The sequence below is a fragment of the Macrotis lagotis genome, chromosome 1 (assembly GCF_037893015.1).
Source record: "Macrotis lagotis isolate mMagLag1 chromosome 1, bilby.v1.9.chrom.fasta, whole genome shotgun sequence".
Lineage (NCBI taxonomy): Eukaryota > Metazoa > Chordata > Mammalia > Peramelemorphia > Peramelidae > Macrotis > Macrotis lagotis.
In genome coordinates, this window is record NC_133658.1 from 264,904 (window position 1) to 284,175 (window position 19,272).

Below are 19,272 nucleotides of genomic sequence, written 5' to 3' on the forward strand. Positions count from 1 at the left end.
CAGTAATTGAGGTACTTTTAGATTCTGGTTCTGCCTGGCTGGCTGGAGTCACCTCCACAGGTATCCACACCACCATATAATCCTCATCCAGAATAAGGCTCATTGATTGAGGATTTGCCCACTTAGGAGGGAGAGGTTCAAGGAAAATTTGTGTCAAATGCCCCCAGATGAATCAACCAACAAGTCTTTATAAATCAAGTCAAGTATTCTAAGTCAAATGTTGGGTACTGGAGAGCCAGAGACAAGAGAATAAAGGGAGAAGCCTTCATTGAAGTCCTCTCATCTTACCCAATACAGAGGTTGAAGTGGAGCCTCGGTGCTCTTGAGTTGGTCTTGGGCAAAATGACCCCCACATCCTTTGGGTTTGGTGTCCTACTTGGTCCCAGGGGATAGAGGTTGAGGCTGCCTATGGTCCAGATGATCTTTGTCCCCAACCATACCTACCATTCAGCACCCAACTGATGAACCGCAAAGGACAAGGAGCTCTGAGAGGGAAAGAGGGGACTGAGAATCCCACTCCTCTCTCTTCCCCTCTCTGTCTCTCCCTGCCTCTCCCTGTCTCTCTCCCTCCCAATCCATCCATTACCCTTCTCCCCCTCCACTAGGGGAAGAAATTTGCTGTCTTGGAGACCCACTTCAACTCAGGCTTGGGCTTCCCTCCATACATGTGACCAAGGCCCCTAACTCAGTGGGGCTGGCTCTGGGTGAGCTTTAGAAGGAGAACAGAAGGTCTAAAAGCCTACAGACAATCCACCTATTCATTCATGCTTAACCATTGCTTAGGACAGAGATGGAGAGGTAGGTTTTTCTCTAAGATCAGTGCATTTGAGAAAAAGGTTAGAAATAACTTTGATATATTTAAATATTCAAACTCCACCTTCCTTCCTCATTTCCTCCTTTCGTTTCCAGGGCTATACTTTCCTCCCCACCAAGCTGGTCCAGGTCACAGAGAGTGTATGACTGCCAGAACTCTACTAAAAGGTCTTACCCAAAGCAGAGAGGGGCCATCAGGATCCACTTCCCAGTTTAAAATGGCCCTTATTCCTTCAGGTCCCAGGAAACCAATGATGAGGGGCTTAATCACAAATTGCCTTAACTTCTGGAATTCCAAGGGCCAGGGTCTTCCAGGATCCATTAGGGAAGAAATTAGGATAAATTCTATGAGAATGGGAGGGGAGGGTAATCACAGGAACAAAGAATGGCAGAACCAAATGCAAAGGGTCATGGAGATCACCTAATCCAAGCCTCTCATTCTACAGGGGAGAGAGAAGGGAGCCAGAGGGTGGAAGGGACTCACCAAGGTCACACAACTTGTAACCATCATAAAAATCCTAAGGCAATGCTCCTTCAGGTCATGGAGAAAGAGGAGGAAAAACAAAGAAGGGCATCTTCCCTCATCAGATCTGTATTTTATAGCCCTTCTCTCCTCTGGCTCTGCCCCGCCTAGTGCAAACCCTCATCACCTCATCCCTGGACTGTGGCCATAGCTGCTGGGGGCTGGGCAAAGTGATTTTCCTAAAGCTCCAGTCTGACCATGTCACTGCCCCACAAAACCCAACTCCTCCCTATGGGTTCTTATCACTTTCAGAGTCAACTATAAACCAATGGTTTTTTGGCATTCAAAGTCCCCTCATAAGCTGTACCCAACCTGAAGTTCCGAATTTCTTAGACACAGCTCCTCTTCACATTCTGGCTCCCTCTCTTCTCTATCCCCAAGGCCTACACCTATCCTGGCTTTCAGTTCTATTGGAGATCTTTCCTGGATCCCACCTACTCCCATCCCTCCCATCCCCTGCTGGGTCCCTGTCCCCCCAAAATGCTTTGGTGATGAACTTCTCTATTCATCCACAACACTTGGTTGGTTAGGGAGTCAAGAAGCATTTCTTTAGCACCTAGCATGGGCTGCCCCTCTGCTAAGGGGGGTTGCTGAAATGGGTCAAAACAAACCCTGCCCTCCTGGAGGAGGTCATGGACTAATGAGGGAAGCCACAGGTCAGTCACAGGGGTCAAAGGCAGAGAACAAAGAGTTTAGTTTGATTCAGTGGAAAGCCTTTCCCAGGAGAACAGGGAAGAACAAAGGGCATGCCCACCTTGTCCTCCTTCCCCTTCTCTGGATAAATAGACCAGCTTCTTTCCATGGATCCTATGCCAATGGCCACCAGAGGGCAAAGGAGAGTAACCAGGAGGGTGAAGGGCTCATCCCAAAGTGGGGCAGGTTTCCTTAGGAGGTAGAGACTCCCCCTCTAGACATTCACCTGGCTCCAATATAGAAGGGGTGTTCAGTCACATATAGTGTGGTTGCTGTTCAGTTTTTTCAGTCATTTCTGACTCTTGGTGACCCCATTTGATGTTTTTGAGATTCCAGAATGGTTTGCCTTTTCCTTCCCTAGCTCATTTGACAGATCAAGAAACTGAGGTACAAAGGGTTAAGTGACTTGACCAGGGTCACACAGATAAGTCTCTAAGGTCAGACTTTAACCTAGTTCTTCCTGACTCCTGGTGCTCTATCCACTGTGCCACCTAGCTGCCCCTTTATAGAATGGACCTGATGCCAATTCTCCATTTTGGTGATTCTACTACCCCATTGGGGTTAGGGCCAGAGCCAGGGCTCCTACCCACTCCTAATAGTCAACCCTGCCAGTCAAAGACTGCCCCCTTCTCTCCAATCAGGAGCTGGCTGCCAGGACCTACCTGAGTCCAAGTGAATTTTATTCAGTTCTACAAACTTTGGTTGTGTATCCTGGGCAGCTTTACCTACAAGGTACCTCCCATTCAACATATCCCAAAGAGAACTCATTATCTTCCTCTCAAACCCATCTTTCCTCTCTAAACATCCCTATTTCTGGCACATGTGACATTATCCTCTACCTCACCACCCCATCCCTTCTCTCCTCTGATACCCGGGTCAGCCTGGACTATTGCAGCCCCCAGCCACCACCCCCCACCATGATCACTTGTTCATGTCCTAGCTCCAGCCTGTACTCAGTTGCCAAATGGATCTTCCCTTTTCTGTTCAAGAAGTCTCAGTGGCTCCCTGTGCTGCTAGGTTAGGAGGCAAAACCCTTTACAATCTGACTCCAGGTTGTCTATTCATGACTGCCCTGATGCCCTCAGCATTCAGGCCTTACTGGTGTCCACTCCCTCTCTGGTCTTCATGCCCTTGTCTGACTGTGGTCCCTACCTGGGATTCTGTCCCTCTTCCCCTCAACCTCTCTTCAAAGCTTACCTTCAATCCCACCAGCTTCCAAGAACCCTTGCAGTTTACTAAAGAACCCCCACAAAGCCCTTTTGACTCCAGAGCACCCAGGTTAAAGGATGTCCAGCCCAACTCCCTGCTGAGAGGCCAGGACACACACAAACATATATTGGATTTGGCCAGCCCAAAAGCCCAAGCTGGTTCAGCTCCAGCAAGCAGGGTTGTTACAAAAGCTCAGTTTTCTTTCCTTTTCCAGGACGGAGGGGAGAAGTGGGAGAAAGTAAAAACCAACTATGAATTTAGGACAAAATAAAAAGTCTCCAAATCCATGTGGTTGTATTTGAGTTCACACTCTGGGTTCCCCAGTCAAATGGAAGTGCCTCCAGAGTCAGGACAACTCACTGGCATCTGTATCCTCAGACCCTAGCATGTCAACCCCACAGAGTGTGAGGCTTATTGACTTATTAGATTGATTGATTGCTCAAGGGTGCCAACTGAGCTCCAAAAATTGTACTTAGAATTGAGGGGAAAAGGCAAAACCCCAACAGAGCCTCTAACGTTCTACAGAGGGGCCATGGGGAATGCAGATGGGATGGGCAAGGTTATAAAGTCACTGGAGGTCATCAGGGGTCAAGAGGATTGCAAGAGGGTTGGTTAACAGCAACCTTGAAGGAGAAACAAGGAGAGCAAGTGTTCCTAGCATGGGTCAAGGCCAGGCAGAGATGATGGTATGAGGGGAATGCCCAGGAGACCCATTTGGGTGGAGGAACAGGATCTGGGCCTATGGAGTACTCTAAGGGAGGAAGTCAGACAGAGGCACTGGCTTGAGGGCATTGCCGGGTAAAGGAGGAGTGATGCCACAGAGGGGACAGCAAGTAGACTTCCAAAGCTTCTAGAAGAATCAATGGTGCCGAATCCTGGCCAAGAACAGGGTAGACCTGACCCTCTACAAGGCCTGGGGATCAAATGCTGTCCAGATTTAACATGAAGGCTTCTCTCCCTTGTACCGCCCCCATGGATCACCAGGGATTGGGGCTCAAAACACTTCAAGGGGACTAGGTCTCACCAGGCTGACTCCAGACCCAGCCCAGATGAGCAGACTGGCACTGGATAGCCAGAGGTCCCAGCCCCTTCTGTTTCATCAACCTGAACCAGAGTCCTACCTCCTTTCTCCCTCTCTTAAGAGGATCCACAGGATCATAGGGGTCAGCTTTATGTCAGGGTCTCCATCAGGGGCAGAGTTAACATTTAGGAAGTGCCTACTCTGTGTAAGGGGGAAGCTACAAAGCCCCTTAGAGTTGGGGTGGGGTGGGGATGGAAGAGGGTGGGGAGAGCCATACACTAATAGTAGAACTTCCCCCCCACACCCCCACAGGAGGACCTAGCCAGACAACTGTTACCAGCCTGTGTGGGCTAGCCTGGGGCCTAGTTACCTCCCCGATCTCTCAACAACTTTTGGGAGACAGTCTGCTTCTGAGTGGTGGGTGGTCCAGGCAGTGCCTTGCCAACCAGACTGCCAAGGAAGGACAGGCCAGCCCCTTCCTCCAGCACAGTCATCACTAGAGGCCTTCCTGTTGACAACAGGAAACTAAGGCTGCCTCCATGTCAGTGAGCTGGGCAAACAAAGCCAGGGCAATCTGCCAAACTTGCCCCACCCACCAGGTGTCAACCCAGGAGACTTGAAAAGTTCTGATTAGAGTCAGTTATTTCTAACCCCAAAATAGCCAGAATAGATAAAAAGAGAAGGAATCCCAGAAGATACCTTGGATGGTCATCAGGGTCATAGGGACAAAGGAAAATGTCTGCCGGGTCCTCTCCAGAGTCTCTACCTTTGACTGCCTTCCCAATCATTCTTCCTCCTTCCAACCATAGTGGTCCTACAGGCTGAGATCACAAGACTTGAGCTGCAGTTAACCAAAGTTAAACCAGCCTGAAAGGCCCCTTCTATCAAGAAATGGGTGGTCTCAGAAGTGCCCTGAGACCAGAGCTCACCTATAGAATTCTGAAAGCTTAGGGCAAGCCCATTCTGACTTCCAATCTTAGGGCCTTGTGAGCAGCACACACTCCCCTGGGTGTCTAACAGTGTGCCCACCAGGTTTGCCTGGCACTGACTGTCCTGGAGTGGGTCCTAGAAGGACCAGACACCACCTTCCTTTCTTGGCTGAAAAAATATGTATCCCCAAAGGGCTATAAGGAGATCCTTGTCAAAGAGATCCAAGGAAGAGGAAAAAGACATAATATATATACAAATATATTTATAAGCAAGTCTTTCCATGATGGCAAAGAATTGGAAACTGAGGGGAAGCTTATCAATTTGGGAATTGCTGACCAAGTCCCGGCATACCGATATGATGGAATACCACTGGACTGGAAGGACTGATGAAGAGAATGGTTTCGGAGGTGTGTGAACTGATGAAAGTGACGAAAAGTGAAGGGAGAAGAATCAGAATAATCTACATGGTAACGGCAATATTGGAAAGATAATTAACTCTGAAAGACTTAAAACTGAGCAACACAGTGACTAACAAGGATTCCAATGGACTCGGTATCAAACATGCTGCCCAGCCCAGATAGAGAAGTGGCAAACTCAGAAAGTAGACTGGAGTATTTCTTCTCTTACTTCCTTTTTCTTGCTTTTGGGGCATGGGGAGGGGCAGCATGGATAGTGCAGAAATGTGTTTTTCATAACCAAACCTATTTTAATAAGAGAGGAGGAAGAGGATGTGAAACAAAAAAAAGTTAGTCTCTGTGCTTTTAAAAATGATAATGATGGGTGTATCCTTAATACTCTTAAACCCCCCCCCCTTCACAAGGCATTGATGGTCTGGCTAGAAGCAAGGAGGGGGTGTGTTGCAAGGTTCTCTTCAGGGGGGATGGGATTTAAATAGAGCCCCCACTCCAAAGAATCTGCAACACACAATTTCTGTACAATATCAGAAAAGCCTATCTATCTAGGGATCTAGAGGCTATCATTTTTCCTAAATGAGACCTGAGAAATGGATCCTAATCAATCAGATGCTGATACTATTTTTGGACAGTTCAGGCTGTAAGCAAATTTTTCCTGACATAAATCAAAACCTAATACTGCAGCTTCCATTCCCTCCCTCATGCTCTGTCTTCCACAGTACCTTGCAATACAGTAGGTACTTACTAAATGTTTATTGAAATGAATTGGGGCCAAGGAGAATCTGGAACACAGCCCAAACCCTCTTCCCTTAGACTTCCAAGTTTACATGGAATTCTAGGTGGTTAATGGGATATTATCAGGGGTGTTCTTGCCATAGCTGCATGAAGTTCCTATGCAGTTAGGTAAACAAACCCACTAGGGAAGATCTGCTGGGGCTGAGCGTGTATTTATTGGATGCTACAGAGAAGAAATCCAGTGGTGATGAAAAATGAAAGGCATGTTCTGATAGAAAGAAGTCAGATTGAGAGATTGGAAGGGCAGCAGAGAGGAAAAAGTGTTAGACAAAACTCTAAAATGCCTAATATCTTCACCAACCAGGTGACTGGGTATGATTGGCTTGGTTTGTGCCACAAAAAAAGGCCTATATGGTAGTCCCTGGGTGAAGCACTAAATATCTGGCAGACCCCAACCTCTGAGGAGGAATGAGCTACCCTGTAGCTCTACTGGCTGATGGCATCAGTGAAACTAGGCTGAAAGCCATAGGGAGCAGACTCTAGAGCAACAAACTTGCTCTAGTTAGAGAAGACAGCAGCTCATCCAATGATGTTCCCAGAGGACACTGGATCTGTGTCACTGGATATGATATCAGAGGTGGGAGGTGTCGAAGGCACATTCCTCCTCATTATCCTGGCACCCTGTGCTCCCTACCAGCATGTCTTCCCTGTCAATGATGGTGTGGCAACATTTAAGGATGGCAGGTTTTTGAGGTCACTCATTTTGACATCCTCTTTGATTATTACATCTCTGTCTTCTTGGTTGGGTAGATGTAAACACATCTCTGGAGGCTCATGAGTTTCATTTTTGAGTGGTCCTGACTTCTCAGAAGTCTGCTCTAATTTGATCATATCTGATCTTCAAGTGTGATGTTCTGAACTGAGCACAATCCCTCTGATGATTTCTAAATTCAATCCAATGCAATCCTGATTTATTAGTCACCTACTCTGTGCAGGACATGGTGGATAGGAAAAACAAAATGACACAGAATTTACCCTCAAGAACCTTGTGTTCTCTTGGGCCATAAATCATGTCCATGGATAAGTCAACATAGGTAAGGTACAGGCAACCGAGAGATCAGACAGGGTGCAGTGCCCTTGGGAAAGCAGATGGAAGAGAAGTCACTATCCTCCTGGGTTGGCTCCAACAGAACAGAGACTACCAAATCATCCCTCTTTCTGGCCATTGGATGCTTCCCTGCTTCCCTCAGATAAGAGAGATCTTTCCCTCTTGGAATCTCTGGAAACTGAGCCTCCCACATACAATCTCATTCTACTGTGTATCTTCTCTCCAAGGAACCGGGAGCTCCCAAAGGGTGTGCACCTTTGTAGTCCCAAGATTGAGCACAGGTTCCTGCATACAGGTGTAAAGAACACTAGGCTGGCTTGGACAGAAATATCATTGGGAATGCAGACGGAGAATTGCTGAAGGAAGTTTGGGGGAGGGGAGTTGCTCGAGGGAAAAGCTATGGAAGGAGGAGGGAGAAAAAGGAAGGACAGAAAAGAAAAAGGGAGGGATGGGGTGGCTAAGTGGCGCAGTGGATAGGGCACCAGCCTTGGAGTCAGGAGTACCTGAGTTCAAATCCAGCCTCAGACACTTAATCATTACCTTAGCTGTGTGGCCTTGGGCAAGCCACTTAACCCCATTGCCTTGCAAAAACTAAAAAAAAAAGGGGGGGAGGGGAAGGGGGGAGGGGGAGGAAAAAAAGGCAAGAGGAAAAGGAGGAAGAGGAGGACACAAGGTGAGAGAAGATAAAGAAAAAGAGAAGAGGTTAAGGGGAAGAGGAGAAACATCTCTCCTCCAGAGTGAGACATTCAGTCAAAGGCCTTTAACCTGGGCTCACTTCACTGTGGGAGTTCATACATCTTGCTAGTTCATACATCTTGCTGGCAAAGGAAGAAAGTTCTCTTTCACAAGAGGCATTTTTCTGGTTCTCCTCTAGCCCCCTTGGGAAAGGGGGTACTACACTTGAAGGGGTGGGAAAAAGAGGTGAGATTGCTGCTTCCAGGCCACAACCATATCATTCAGATAAATACAAAGTTTTTGACAGAATTTTTTTAATAAAATATATAAAACATTGTGCATTTGTATTCATTGGAAGACCATCGTCTGACCAGGACTAAGGCACAGAGGTTGGCAGACTGATCCAGGGTATCCTCAAATGTATTCACAGATGTTCTCTTCCTCATCTGTCTGACACACACACACACACACACACACACACACACACACACACACACACACTCACTCACTCACTCACACTCACTCACCTACATTTGAACCAGAATACAGGACTTGTTCTCTGAGTTTGATAACACTCAATGATCATTCAGCCCCTTCAGGAGAAGTGAGAGGCCTCCATACATGAGACCAGAGTCCCAGAGTTGTGGGAGCACCCAGATGGGGGGGGGGAGTGGGTCCTGAGCAAGAAGCCTTCCTGACACCATCCCCCTTGCTCTGCACCCACCCATCTCCCCATCACTGGGTTGTCCCTGGGTGGGGGAGGGGGACCTTTGAGACTCTTCCTACCCAGGGGCTACCCAGTAGGTCCTTGGACCCGGGCAGGCCTTTCATTCCAAGGGTTTCCAGGGATCCAGGGCTGGGTGACATCTGGCCATCACTCTGGCCGGAGCAGAGCCCTGGTTGGAGTGGGGAGGGGAGAGGAACAGGACCCCTCATCCAACCTGAGGCTGGGGAGAATGGAGGAGGAAGAAGATAAGGGGGGGAAGGGAGATCAGCCCTTTCTGCAGCACCTTGGATCCCTCTACCTGGGGGCTGCCCAGGGGACAGGCAGTCCGGACAGGAACCCTGTGCAGACCGCCTCCAGGTAGGTAGTGGGTGGTCCCCGGGAGGCGAGCAGCTGACGTCACAGGCAGAGGCCACGGGCCAGTCCGGGACCCGGGACAGAGGCCTCCCCCTCAGTAGTAGCCGTCCGGGTCCGGGTCCGGGTCCCGGTCCGGGTCCGGGTCCGGCTCCGGGTCCGGGTCCGGCTCCGGGTCCGGCTCCGGGTCCCGACCTAAGCGTCGGGCTGCCGGATCTGGCGCACGATCCGCTCAGTAGTAGCGGTTGAGGCTTCGGGTGGCCGGGGCCGGGCCGTCGGGCTGCCCGTTGAGCCAGATCTCGCGGATAATCCGCTCTCTCTCCTCCAGCCGCTGCGCCCGCTCCAGCTCCTCGGCCGACGTGAAGACGTTCCTGTGCGGCGGCCGCTCGCAGCGCCAGGGCCGGCGCAGGGAGCCGTCCGAGGAGCTGGAGCCGCCGTCGCCGCTGTCCTCGTCGCTGGTGCTGCCGCCGGGGCTGGGGGCGCGGCTCCGGCTCCGCCGCCCCCCCGGGCCCTGCTTTCCGGGGGGCCGCCAGGACATGGTCAGCACCAGGGCGGCCAGGGTGAGCAGCAGCCCCACGCACACGCCGGACACGAAGCACAGGGCCGCCCGCTCGGGGTGCTCTGCGAGAGGAGGAGGAGGGCCGTCAGGGGCTGACACGGGGCCCCTGCTCCCCCGGCGCCCCGCAGCCCCCTCACCCTCGGCCCTGCACCCTCAGGACCCCTACTTTTGCGCCGTCCATACTTAAGAGAACGGGGCCAGTGGGGAATGGCTCCTGCTTCGGATTCCTCTGGCCAATGGCAGGACCTCCACCCCACCAGAATCACCTGCTCCGACCAGTTTCCTCACCATTTATTCATCGTCCAGAGAAAAGTCAACCTCTGCAGCTAGGACCCAGGCCTTGCGTACCTCAGGGGAGCCAAGCCTTTGGCCCAGTTCAGCCAGGCTCAGGGAGAAGGCCCAGGTGCCAAGGCACAAAGGCTTGGGATAGCAGAGGAGGGACCTGGCCCAGGGGCCAGCTTAGCAGGCCCTGGAAGAAGGCTGCTGACTCTTTCTCTCTCTCTCTCTCACTCTCTCTCTCTCTCTGTCTCCTCTCCTTCCTGTTCTGCCCTTTCCTGGGGTCTGCCCTAGATACACCTGGGGTACAAGCAGAGAGCAAAGATTTGTGGAATCCCTACACAGTCATTTTTAGGTCAAATCAAGGGCAGGCCTCTGAGGTGGCGTCCTGCCTCTGCAGATCTAGCTCTGGACTAGAGAGGGAAGATTTCATCAGAAGTAGGAAGCTTTCATGAGTTTAGAAGGAAAAGGGAGCTGGGAAGAGGAGCCATAGCCCGGAGTCAGGAAAACCGAAGTTCAGATCCCCTTTAACCCTTTCCCAAAAGACTCTGGGCCAACCCCCTATCTAATGTGCATCCTGGTGCCCATCTGCATTGGCAGAGGGAACACTCCATCACAGGCCCAAACAAAGGAAGACTTGGAAATGGTTGTGATATAGACCAGCACACTTACAGATAGGCAAACTGAGATTCAAACAGGTCCCCAGGAGCCCTCACAGAACCAGGTTGTCTGACTCCTGGGCTCTGTCTGTCACCTCAGAGATGGGAGGGTTGCTCCCAGCGGCTGGCAGAAGGATCCCTCACTGGAAGGAGAGGCTGGATTTGGGATGAGCCCAGCTCCTGGAGGGTCTTCCAATCTTAGAAATTCACACTCCCTGACCAGCTCCTGGACATTCAAGATCCCAGATCCCACCCACAATTGACTCTACTCTTGAAGCAACCCCCACAGCCACTGAAGGCCAGCAGAAGAGCCCAAGATCCCCCTCTGGTGGGGGTACCACTTGGTCAAGGGGCCAGGCCTACAGAACAGTGCCCATGGGCCAATCTTTGCCCTCCCTTGTTAGCTTTCCCTTCAGTAAAGTCATGCCTCTTCAGACTGGACAGACTACTCCAGGCAGCTGGTCCTTTTGAGTTGCCCTTGCGTAGAACCTCATCTTGGCCAGAGATTCAGAGGCTTCATGTTATGGAACAGATATCTGACTAGGGATTATCCAGCAATTCCCCCAGGTGTCCCAAGGATCTCCTCTGATATCCAGGCCTAGGTAGCTGAGAGGCTTTCACCCAAGGCCAGACCTAGAGTGGCACTCCCAAACTTACCCACCTACCCTCTTGGGCTGGAGCAAGAGCCAACTGGCTTTTATGGGAAGCCCATTTTTCCTGGCTCTATCTCTCCACTAGAGGGCTCTCTGCTCCTGCCATGCTGGCTGGTGCCAGTCTGATGGAAAAATCCATCAGCTGGAGGGCTCCCAGTCACAGAGCCAAGGACCTCAGAGGCAGGAGGGCACCCGTGGGCCTTTTGGTGATATTCAACCTGTAGCTCACCAAGAAGCCTCTATACAAGATGACAGACAAGTGGTCATCCAGTCCTTGCTCAAAAGATGTCGAGCAAGGGTTTCAGTAACCCCCATCTGACCTTAGGATAGTCTCTAAACAGAGCAAGTCTAGACTTCCCAAGGGAGTAGCCTGGGTCCCACCCTGGGGAAGGGGGTGTTCATGCCATCCTCTAGCTAGACCTCAGCCAGGCTGCCCACTGCTACTGGAGATAACACCTAATTAATAACCTGCCTTGCTATTTCCCCTCCCCATCCTTGTCACTCTCCAGTCCCAAACTCTCTTCTTTGTCCCTCCCCAACATGTGCTGTGTTCTCAGATGAAAATGTAGGCTCCGTGAGGGCAGGAAAGTTTTGCCCAGAACATGGGAAGCAATAATGCTTTTTCATTCATTCCTTATGCTCATCAAGTCTTCCCTCCTCCCCACCCCCAACTAAATATCTCCACTTCTTCTAGACCTGCTTACAATGTGCTTCAAGTGCCTTCCCCATTCTGGCCACCCTTCTGCCCCTTCTCAGCATCCTCCTTAAGCCTTGTGCCCAGGACTCTCCAGCTATGGTCTGAATGAGGCAGATGATCCCTAGGCCTCTGATTGTAGCTCAGCTGATTCACACCTGATCATCAATATCCTTAGTAAGAGATTATTATTTTTAAAAATAAGATAGAAGAAAAGATGGTGAGCAAATGAAATGACTTAATCCTGGACTATTGAACATCAAAACTACATTGATGCCAAATGTAAAGTTTTGATTAGAGGCTCAACAACCATAAATGAAACATCAAGGAGACTAAGGGACCTGCCAAAAGGCAAGAGAGGCCTAAAACCTCATGAAGGATGTGGATCACTGGGATCTCATAAAGCCCAAAGAAGCAAGGGAGAGGAGATCCCATTTAAAGGAAGCTTCACAAGATATTCAACCAAGCAAAGTCAATAGGAAGGCACTGAAGGACAAAAATGGGAGAACTAAAAACAGAAGGAAAATGGGAAAAACTTGCAAAAAATCTTTGGAACAAATTTTTCTTCAAGACTAGTGGTCCACTTGGATTCAGTGATAAAAATGCTGAGGGATGGATAGGCAAGACATATGAAGGAGGAAGTGATTAGATAACTAAAGTGGGAAAGACATCTCAGACCTGATTAAGCCTAACAAAAGGAAACTGAAACTCACAGCTACATTTCATTCTCCCACCACCCAAAATCTTTAGGAGGACCATTCATAACATGAACTTAGGGCCTTCCCAATGAGGGCAATAGTAAGAACAAAAAGGCTTTCCCCGAGGGATGTTTGACCATAGATCCCTTCTTTGTCCTCTCACATTTGACTGAAAGATATAAAGAATATAAAATCCCATTGGGTTTGTTGTGTGTTGGCATTTGACTCAGTGGGACAGAATAATTCCTTTCCATCAAGGCCTCTCTCATCCATATGTCAAAGTTCCTGGGGAATTTTTGGAAGATAAGATGCAAATAACCAATCAAGTAAAGTATAAAGTAAGCAGGCGTCTGCTTATCAAAGTATTCGTCACCATGATGGAGATCAGTCCAGAGTCCTCAGAGATCAGAAGATTTTCCAGGTACTGCTGCTTTGGGGATGCATTGCTCTGATTACATTAAGCCCTGGATATTAAAGAGCTAGAGAGCTGCCATTACTTGAGGGAGCTTGCCCTGACCATTCACCCAGGGGAGATCAAGTGGATGAAGAAAGTCCATTTTCCAGATTGCAGCTGAAGGACATGTTCAATGGAGATATGTGGATATGGGATAAACAATAGAATTAGCCAAAGAGCCAGACCCAGAGTAGAGCAAGAAGTAAGATGAATTACCCTGGAGAAATTACAGAGCTCTTCAAATGACCCAAAGTTTCCCACAAAAGCCAAGACCTGTCCTTTCAAGATGATTCTCAGTGGTGTTGTTTATGAGCAAGACATGGAACCCCATATGGTGGAGAGGTGCATGGTGGGTGTGGGCAACTGGGAGCTAGGACGTCATGAAGGAATTGTAGAGCCAAAAAAAAGAGAAGGATGGGCTTGTGGTGAAAGTGAGCAGTGGCTGGTGGATGGTCAGTCTTCCCTGGCACCCTAGGAACGATACCAGAAGGGAACAAGGAAGGCTGCCAGAATGTAGGGTAGAGTTCCCTTTGAGTTCCCCACCCCACAGCAGGGGCAGATTTTCATTCTTGTCTTTGTGCCCCCAGAATCAAACATGGTGCTGAGCATACAGGAGGTGCTTAAGCAATGCTTGGTGAATGGCACAGGATGGAATGGATTCTATCTGATACAGATCCAACCAGCATAGAACCTCTATCTTCCCTCGCTGCCATTCTCCCTTAAGTTACCTTATCCAGGAGGGTTCTAAAGACTGATGCCTTGTCTGCCTGTCTATCTGCCTGCCGGTCTGTCTTGTCTGCCTGCCCATCTGTCCAAAGAACCATGCAGACTAGAGGATGGATAACCAGTGCCCATAGCTGGCATCCCCTGTCTCTGCAGCTCTCCCAGGGAAACCCTGAGGCTGCAGGAGTCCTCTTCTCTAGTACCTTGTGACTCAAGTCACCCTGCCCACTGGGGTTAGGCTCTGGTCAGCTAGGAGCTCATGAATTCCCCAGGAAAGGTCTGTCACTGGAGTAGTCACTGCTGTTGTCAGCTCTTTCCCTTCCTAAATAAAAATAAATATGTTGCTATCGTGAGTTTGCTACCATCTCTGCCTGCCAGGTGAATCCAAGCTGGTGGGCTTCACAGGTGGAATGGCAGCAGCCTGGCACAGGACCCCAGGGAGAATCTCAGACTACCTGGCTGGGAAGACCAGGGTTCAATCATTGAGGGTGGGCAGAAAGCTTCAAATGAATGGTTGAGTCCCTTCCAAGCTTGGCTTTTCCATGGGCATCTTACAGACCAAGAAACATGTGGGCTGCCCTGGATCCCAACATCAAGGACAGGGGCCCACTGATGCTGGCCAATAATGCTCACCTCTTCCCCAGTCCCAGAATCCCTCCCACCAGTTTCTGTTCCCACCAGATCCCATTCTAGATTGCCACTCAAAATGGCAGTATAACAGCCATCCAGATCCCAAATCAAGACACCCTTCTCGAGATGGGGCACCCAGATTCTGCTGGAAGCTTTCTTCCCCTCCACACTGGGACAAATCTTTTGGAGAGGAAGGTTTGAGTCTCTGAGACTTCTCCCCCAAGTTCTGAGTGCCCAGGCTAAGCCCCCATCCATGTGCCAGAGCTCCTGAGCTGGCCAAACCTCCCCAGCTCCCTTGGGCTTGCCTGGGCACCATTTCTGCCAGTGTTCTCAGTTTGTTCAATAAAGTACAGTTTGTTCCCTTTTGGGTTCAGTTCCCTAGAGACCAGCTCAGGGCAAAGTCTGATACCATTCAAACAGAGGCAGACTGAGGGCATCTGAGGGAAGGCCAGCAGTGGCATCACTAATGGGCAGGCAAATCTGAAGAGGTAGAGACCAAGGGATAAAGAGCCCCCCAAGCCTGGGGACCACCAGCTCAGCCAAACTAGACTTCTGGCTCCTCAGGAAAGAACCCATGAGACTAGTGCCTGGGACCAAGATCCAAGTCACATGAAAATCAGCCCAGGGTCCAGGCAAACCGAGGTCCTCTGGGGGTCCCAGGGCCAAGATCTACTGAGGTACAGGAATACCAGCCCAGTGTCCAGGCAAAACAAGGTCCCGTGGGGGTCCTGGGCCCAAGATCTACAAGTGAGATACAGGAATACAGCCCAGGGGTTGGGCAAGCTGAGGCCCACTGTGGGGACTGGTCAGGCTCCCTCCACCCAAAGCTCCCCAAAGCTGTAATCTCAGCATCTAGACAGGGTTGGCCAGACCCCAGAAGATGTTTAACAACCACCTCACAGATGAATGGAGTAGTGGATCATAAGCAACTGTAGGCCCCATGCTAGGCAATGAGGTAGCATTTGGCTGGCAGAGACCAGTTTGAATCCTTGTATATATATATAAGCAAGAATGAATAAATGAATGAATGAATGATCATTCAAGGGTATGTTCATAGTTCTCTGATCTCCTCCCCCCAGCAGCCTGGGCCCTACCTGATCCCCTACAAGCCCAGGTCCTAGGCATATCCCTGACTAGGGTAGAGGACCCAAAGTCACCTTGCTTTTGTCAATGAGATTCTCAGGGGCACCGAGGCAGGACAAAGCCACAGGCTTGGCATGGAGAGGGGGCAGCCAAGCATAAATCTTACTATGTTGGGCCTCACGTGGTCATCCACAGGAGCCATGAGGCAACTTTACCCCCCACCCCAGCCCATGGAATGGCCTTCAGGACACAGCCTAGAAGACCAAGGTGAAGCCACAGCTCCTGTGTCCTAGGGCCCTCTGCCTTTGCCAGCTTCTGGAAGCCAGCTGCCCCATAATACCACCAGTGAGCAAGAACAGTTACCTACCAGTGATGAAGGAATAAGCTGCCAGGAGGTTGCTGAGGAGGGCCATCTGTCCAGAGCCCTGAACACTAGGCTCCATGCCCAACTGAAGGCCCCTCAGACCAACCCTTGAAGTCTCAGCCAGGTGGGCATCTGCTGGATGAGCCAGTCCGATGCCTTTATTCTCTGTTGGGAAGCACAAAGAGAAGGGCTGAGCACCCTGCTAACTCTCTGCCATCATAACTATCAGGATCACTGGATGTCTAGAGAATCTCAAGTCAGCACCACCCCCAAACCCCAATGGACAAATGGAGAGACTGAGGCCACAGTGGAGGAAAAGACAAGGTCACTGAAAGCAGGGGAAAGTTCCCTGTCCTGTGTCTCTGGTAGGCACCCGGTCCTTCCTGGCTCCACAGCTGGGGGGCTCCAGTGTCTTCCCTCCCTGCCCTGTGTCCTCTCTAACTCCTTCGCACTGGCCCCCTCTTTTGCCCCTCTCAGCCTCTCCTGCCCTTTCTCCTTCCTGACAACAGTGTGAAGACACACCCACCACCGGAGCCCAGCGCAGGAGGCCAACCTGTAACTCGAGACTTGGCAAGGTCCTGTCCAGCCAGCACACAGGATAGTGAGTGGAGCCAGGTTCTGCAGGGCCTCACGCCCCCAGGCAGAAGACTGCCCAGTTCAAGGGCCAGCTACCGGGGGCGACGGTCACTGGCCAGTCCGGGGAGGGTGGATGTGTTTATTCTGGGTAGACTCAGGCTGTTGCAACCCCCCCACCCCACCCCACCTGGCTCTGCTGGCCCAGTTCGAGGCAAGGTCTGAGGTAGGCCCTGAGACACCTAGATGCCCATCCTCCACAGGACACCCATACCACAAAATAGGGGCCTCAAGAAGTGACCCAACCTTCCTCTTTTCCACAGACCACTTCAAGCAGCTCAGGTCTTGTGAGCTGACCCAAGGAAGAAAGAGCAGGAGGGGAAGGGTCAGGGTCAAGGCTGGGGGCTGCCCACATCCTGGTCAAGAAGTGATGGATGAGTAGGGCAGAAGGAGGTTCCCAGGCTCAGGTTTGGCCAGTGGATGTTTGGGATGACTAATCTCATTCGGTTCCAGGGGGGCCCTTATCTGGTGGGAACATAGGGGAAGACTATGGAGGGGTGGGGGCAGTGCGTGGTGATAGAGGAAAATAGGCAGGAGCAAGAGTGAGGCAGGGTGGAGGGGTCCCAGACCAGGTCCAACACACATGGGCATGTATGTCTGCTGCCTTTGCACACTGACGTCTTTGCATTGGCTGTTCTGGGTCATGTTTACAATCGATCAGAAAGAAAAGGTCAGATGGGGGCACGACTGAGGTTGGGGCTGGAAGGAAGTCAGAAGGGACTCCAAGGAATCCAGACCAACATGAACCCAAACAAAACTTCTGGACCCTACGACCCCCAGCTAGTGGTCATCTCCACTGCCCTGAAAACCTCTCCTGGGAGGGGCCCACTCACCAGACCCACGTTGCCTCTTCCACACAGGGACCACTCTCCTTCCTGACACAAGCCTCAGCTTTTCTGCCAACACCCAATTCTATTGGCCCTCCGTGATGATGGTTCTTCCCCCTCCATGGCCCAGAGTGGGGTCTTCCCCCAGCACCAGGCAGATCAAGGCTAGTCCCTCCCCCACTGGTCACCCAGCTCTCCTGTCTTCATTGAACCTTCTCCTCTCCAATCTGAACACATTCAACTCCTTCAACCAAGTCTTGCAATACTGCCTCCGCCATCTTGGTTGTCCTCCAACTTCTCTAACCCCAACAATACTGGTTTGGGGGTAGAGAACAGAAGACCTTTTTATCTCTGGTCCCCTTTAACCCCAAGATGGACTTCCTAGAAAATTGCTATCTTGCCACATCATCCCTAATTGCTTGAACTCAGACAATGATTTTACACATAGGACTATTAACTAATTAGATCCAGACCAAAGTTCTAACCTGTCATGCTCTGTGGTTGGTTTGGGGGTTTGGGGGGACAAGGGAATTCTGGCCCTGCAGTCCAGTGTGGACTCCCCTCTCAACTGTGTATATCATCTTTCAACTCAATAAACTCACCACACAGACCTTTAGCTAAGCCACATACAAGTAGGTCAAACAGCAGGGTCTGAGCATAGATCCCTTGGGCCCCCCATGGGAGACCTTCATCTTTGACCTCCCTAAGTCTTATGACACCATCTGGCATCCTTCCCTCCCTCTTCTCCCCAAAATATCCCAAGCCTTTGAAGTCTAGGTTATTGTCCCTAACATGATGGAGGAAATTACCATCAGTAACAATGAGTCAAGGCAGGGCAGTTGAGTAGAGAGAGGCCACCTTGAAGCTGGGAGCCCTAGACAAGTCACTTGACTTTCTCAACCACTCGCAGGGTTCCCTCTGCAGCAGCAGACAGGGATTCCTGTCACAAGAGCTGGGTCAGGTTGGTAACCTAAGGAAGGGTAGCATTTTACAGCAGTGAGAAGTCAGTTCAGAAAGAGACTTTACCCAGGGACATGAAGCTTTTATAAAAAGTGGGTGCTGTTAATGGCAACATCTCCTGGGATTGGCACAGGGAGCTCCTAGTGTACAAATACCCTCCCATCTCTTAGAGGTGACTGGTTAAGTGAGCTGCTCAGAGCACCAACCACAGCCCCTGCCTTTGGACCTGGAATTATTCACAGTTCTCTGGTTCTGGCAAAGCACCTGAAAAGGGGGTAGAAGCACGAACCCATTAGTTGGCAAGAGGACAGCAGTCAGTCAGGGAGCATCTGGCTCAGGGCCAGAACCAGCCCCTGCTTTCAAAGAACATCCTCTGATGGGAAGGTTCCAGCAGGGGGACCTGCCTAGGAGACCTTGAGAAGGTCCCTGCCCCTTTCTTGGTCTCCTGGGGTCACCCCCGAGAGTTGTCCCCAAGCCCAAACTCAGCTGTCATGTACCTTGGGCCCCACTGTCTGCCGGGAAGGTGTCCCAGGTCAGGGATGAGGAAGTGGCCACAGATGTTTCTCTCCCGTGGATGATGCTGACCAAGCCATGGGACTGCCCAGGAGGGACCCAGTTCAGTCAGAGGCCAGAAGCCTCCAGAGACGGTCTTGCCATGCTGTCTTCGGGTCTGAAAGGAAAAAAGACTTGGGGCATGTGGCCTTGATCAGAAGCCCTGAGACGGGGTCAGACAGGACAGTGACCGAAAGGTCTGGCATACAGGGAGGGAGATCTGGAGGTCCGCCCAGCTCCAGAGCCACCCTGGCCTAGGCTTCCTTGCCCAAGCATGTCACAAACTTGACTACTTCCTTGAAAAAGCCA

At 50.8% G+C, this 19,272-nt stretch overlaps 1 protein-coding gene across 2 annotated transcripts; it reads right to left on the reverse strand.

Moving 5' to 3' along the window:
- Window positions 1–8,108: 8,108 nt before the first annotated feature.
- EVA1A (eva-1 homolog A, regulator of programmed cell death) lies at window positions 8,109–19,024 on the reverse strand. 2 transcript variants are annotated; one of them, XM_074194178.1, is made up of 3 exons: window positions 18,909–19,024; window positions 15,995–16,156; window positions 8,109–9,819 (listed from the first exon to the last, which is right to left on the reverse strand). In XM_074194178.1, exons 2-3 carry the CDS (start codon window positions 16,068–16,070, stop codon window positions 9,431–9,433), a joined length of 465 nt encoding a protein of 154 aa, XP_074050279.1. In that variant the 5' UTR covers window positions 16,071–16,156; window positions 18,909–19,024; the 3' UTR covers window positions 8,109–9,430. The 2 variants fall into 2 exon arrangements, with proteins under 2 accessions (XP_074050279.1, XP_074050287.1); XM_074194186.1 differs by lacking the exon at window positions 18,909–19,024 and adding an exon at window positions 16,545–16,653.
- Window positions 19,025–19,272: the final 248 nt, after the last annotated feature.

Bases quoted from the DNA above. Each gene is read 5' to 3' on its own strand.
- EVA1A (XM_074194178.1), bottom strand. From the start codon at position 16,070: ATGGAGCCTAGTGTTCAGGGCTCTGGACAGATGGCCCTCCTCAGCAAC. The intron at 9,820-15,994 runs GTAGGTAACTGT...CTCCTCTCGCAG, and splicing joins AGCTTATTCCTTCATCACTG to AGCACCCCGAGCGGGCGGCC.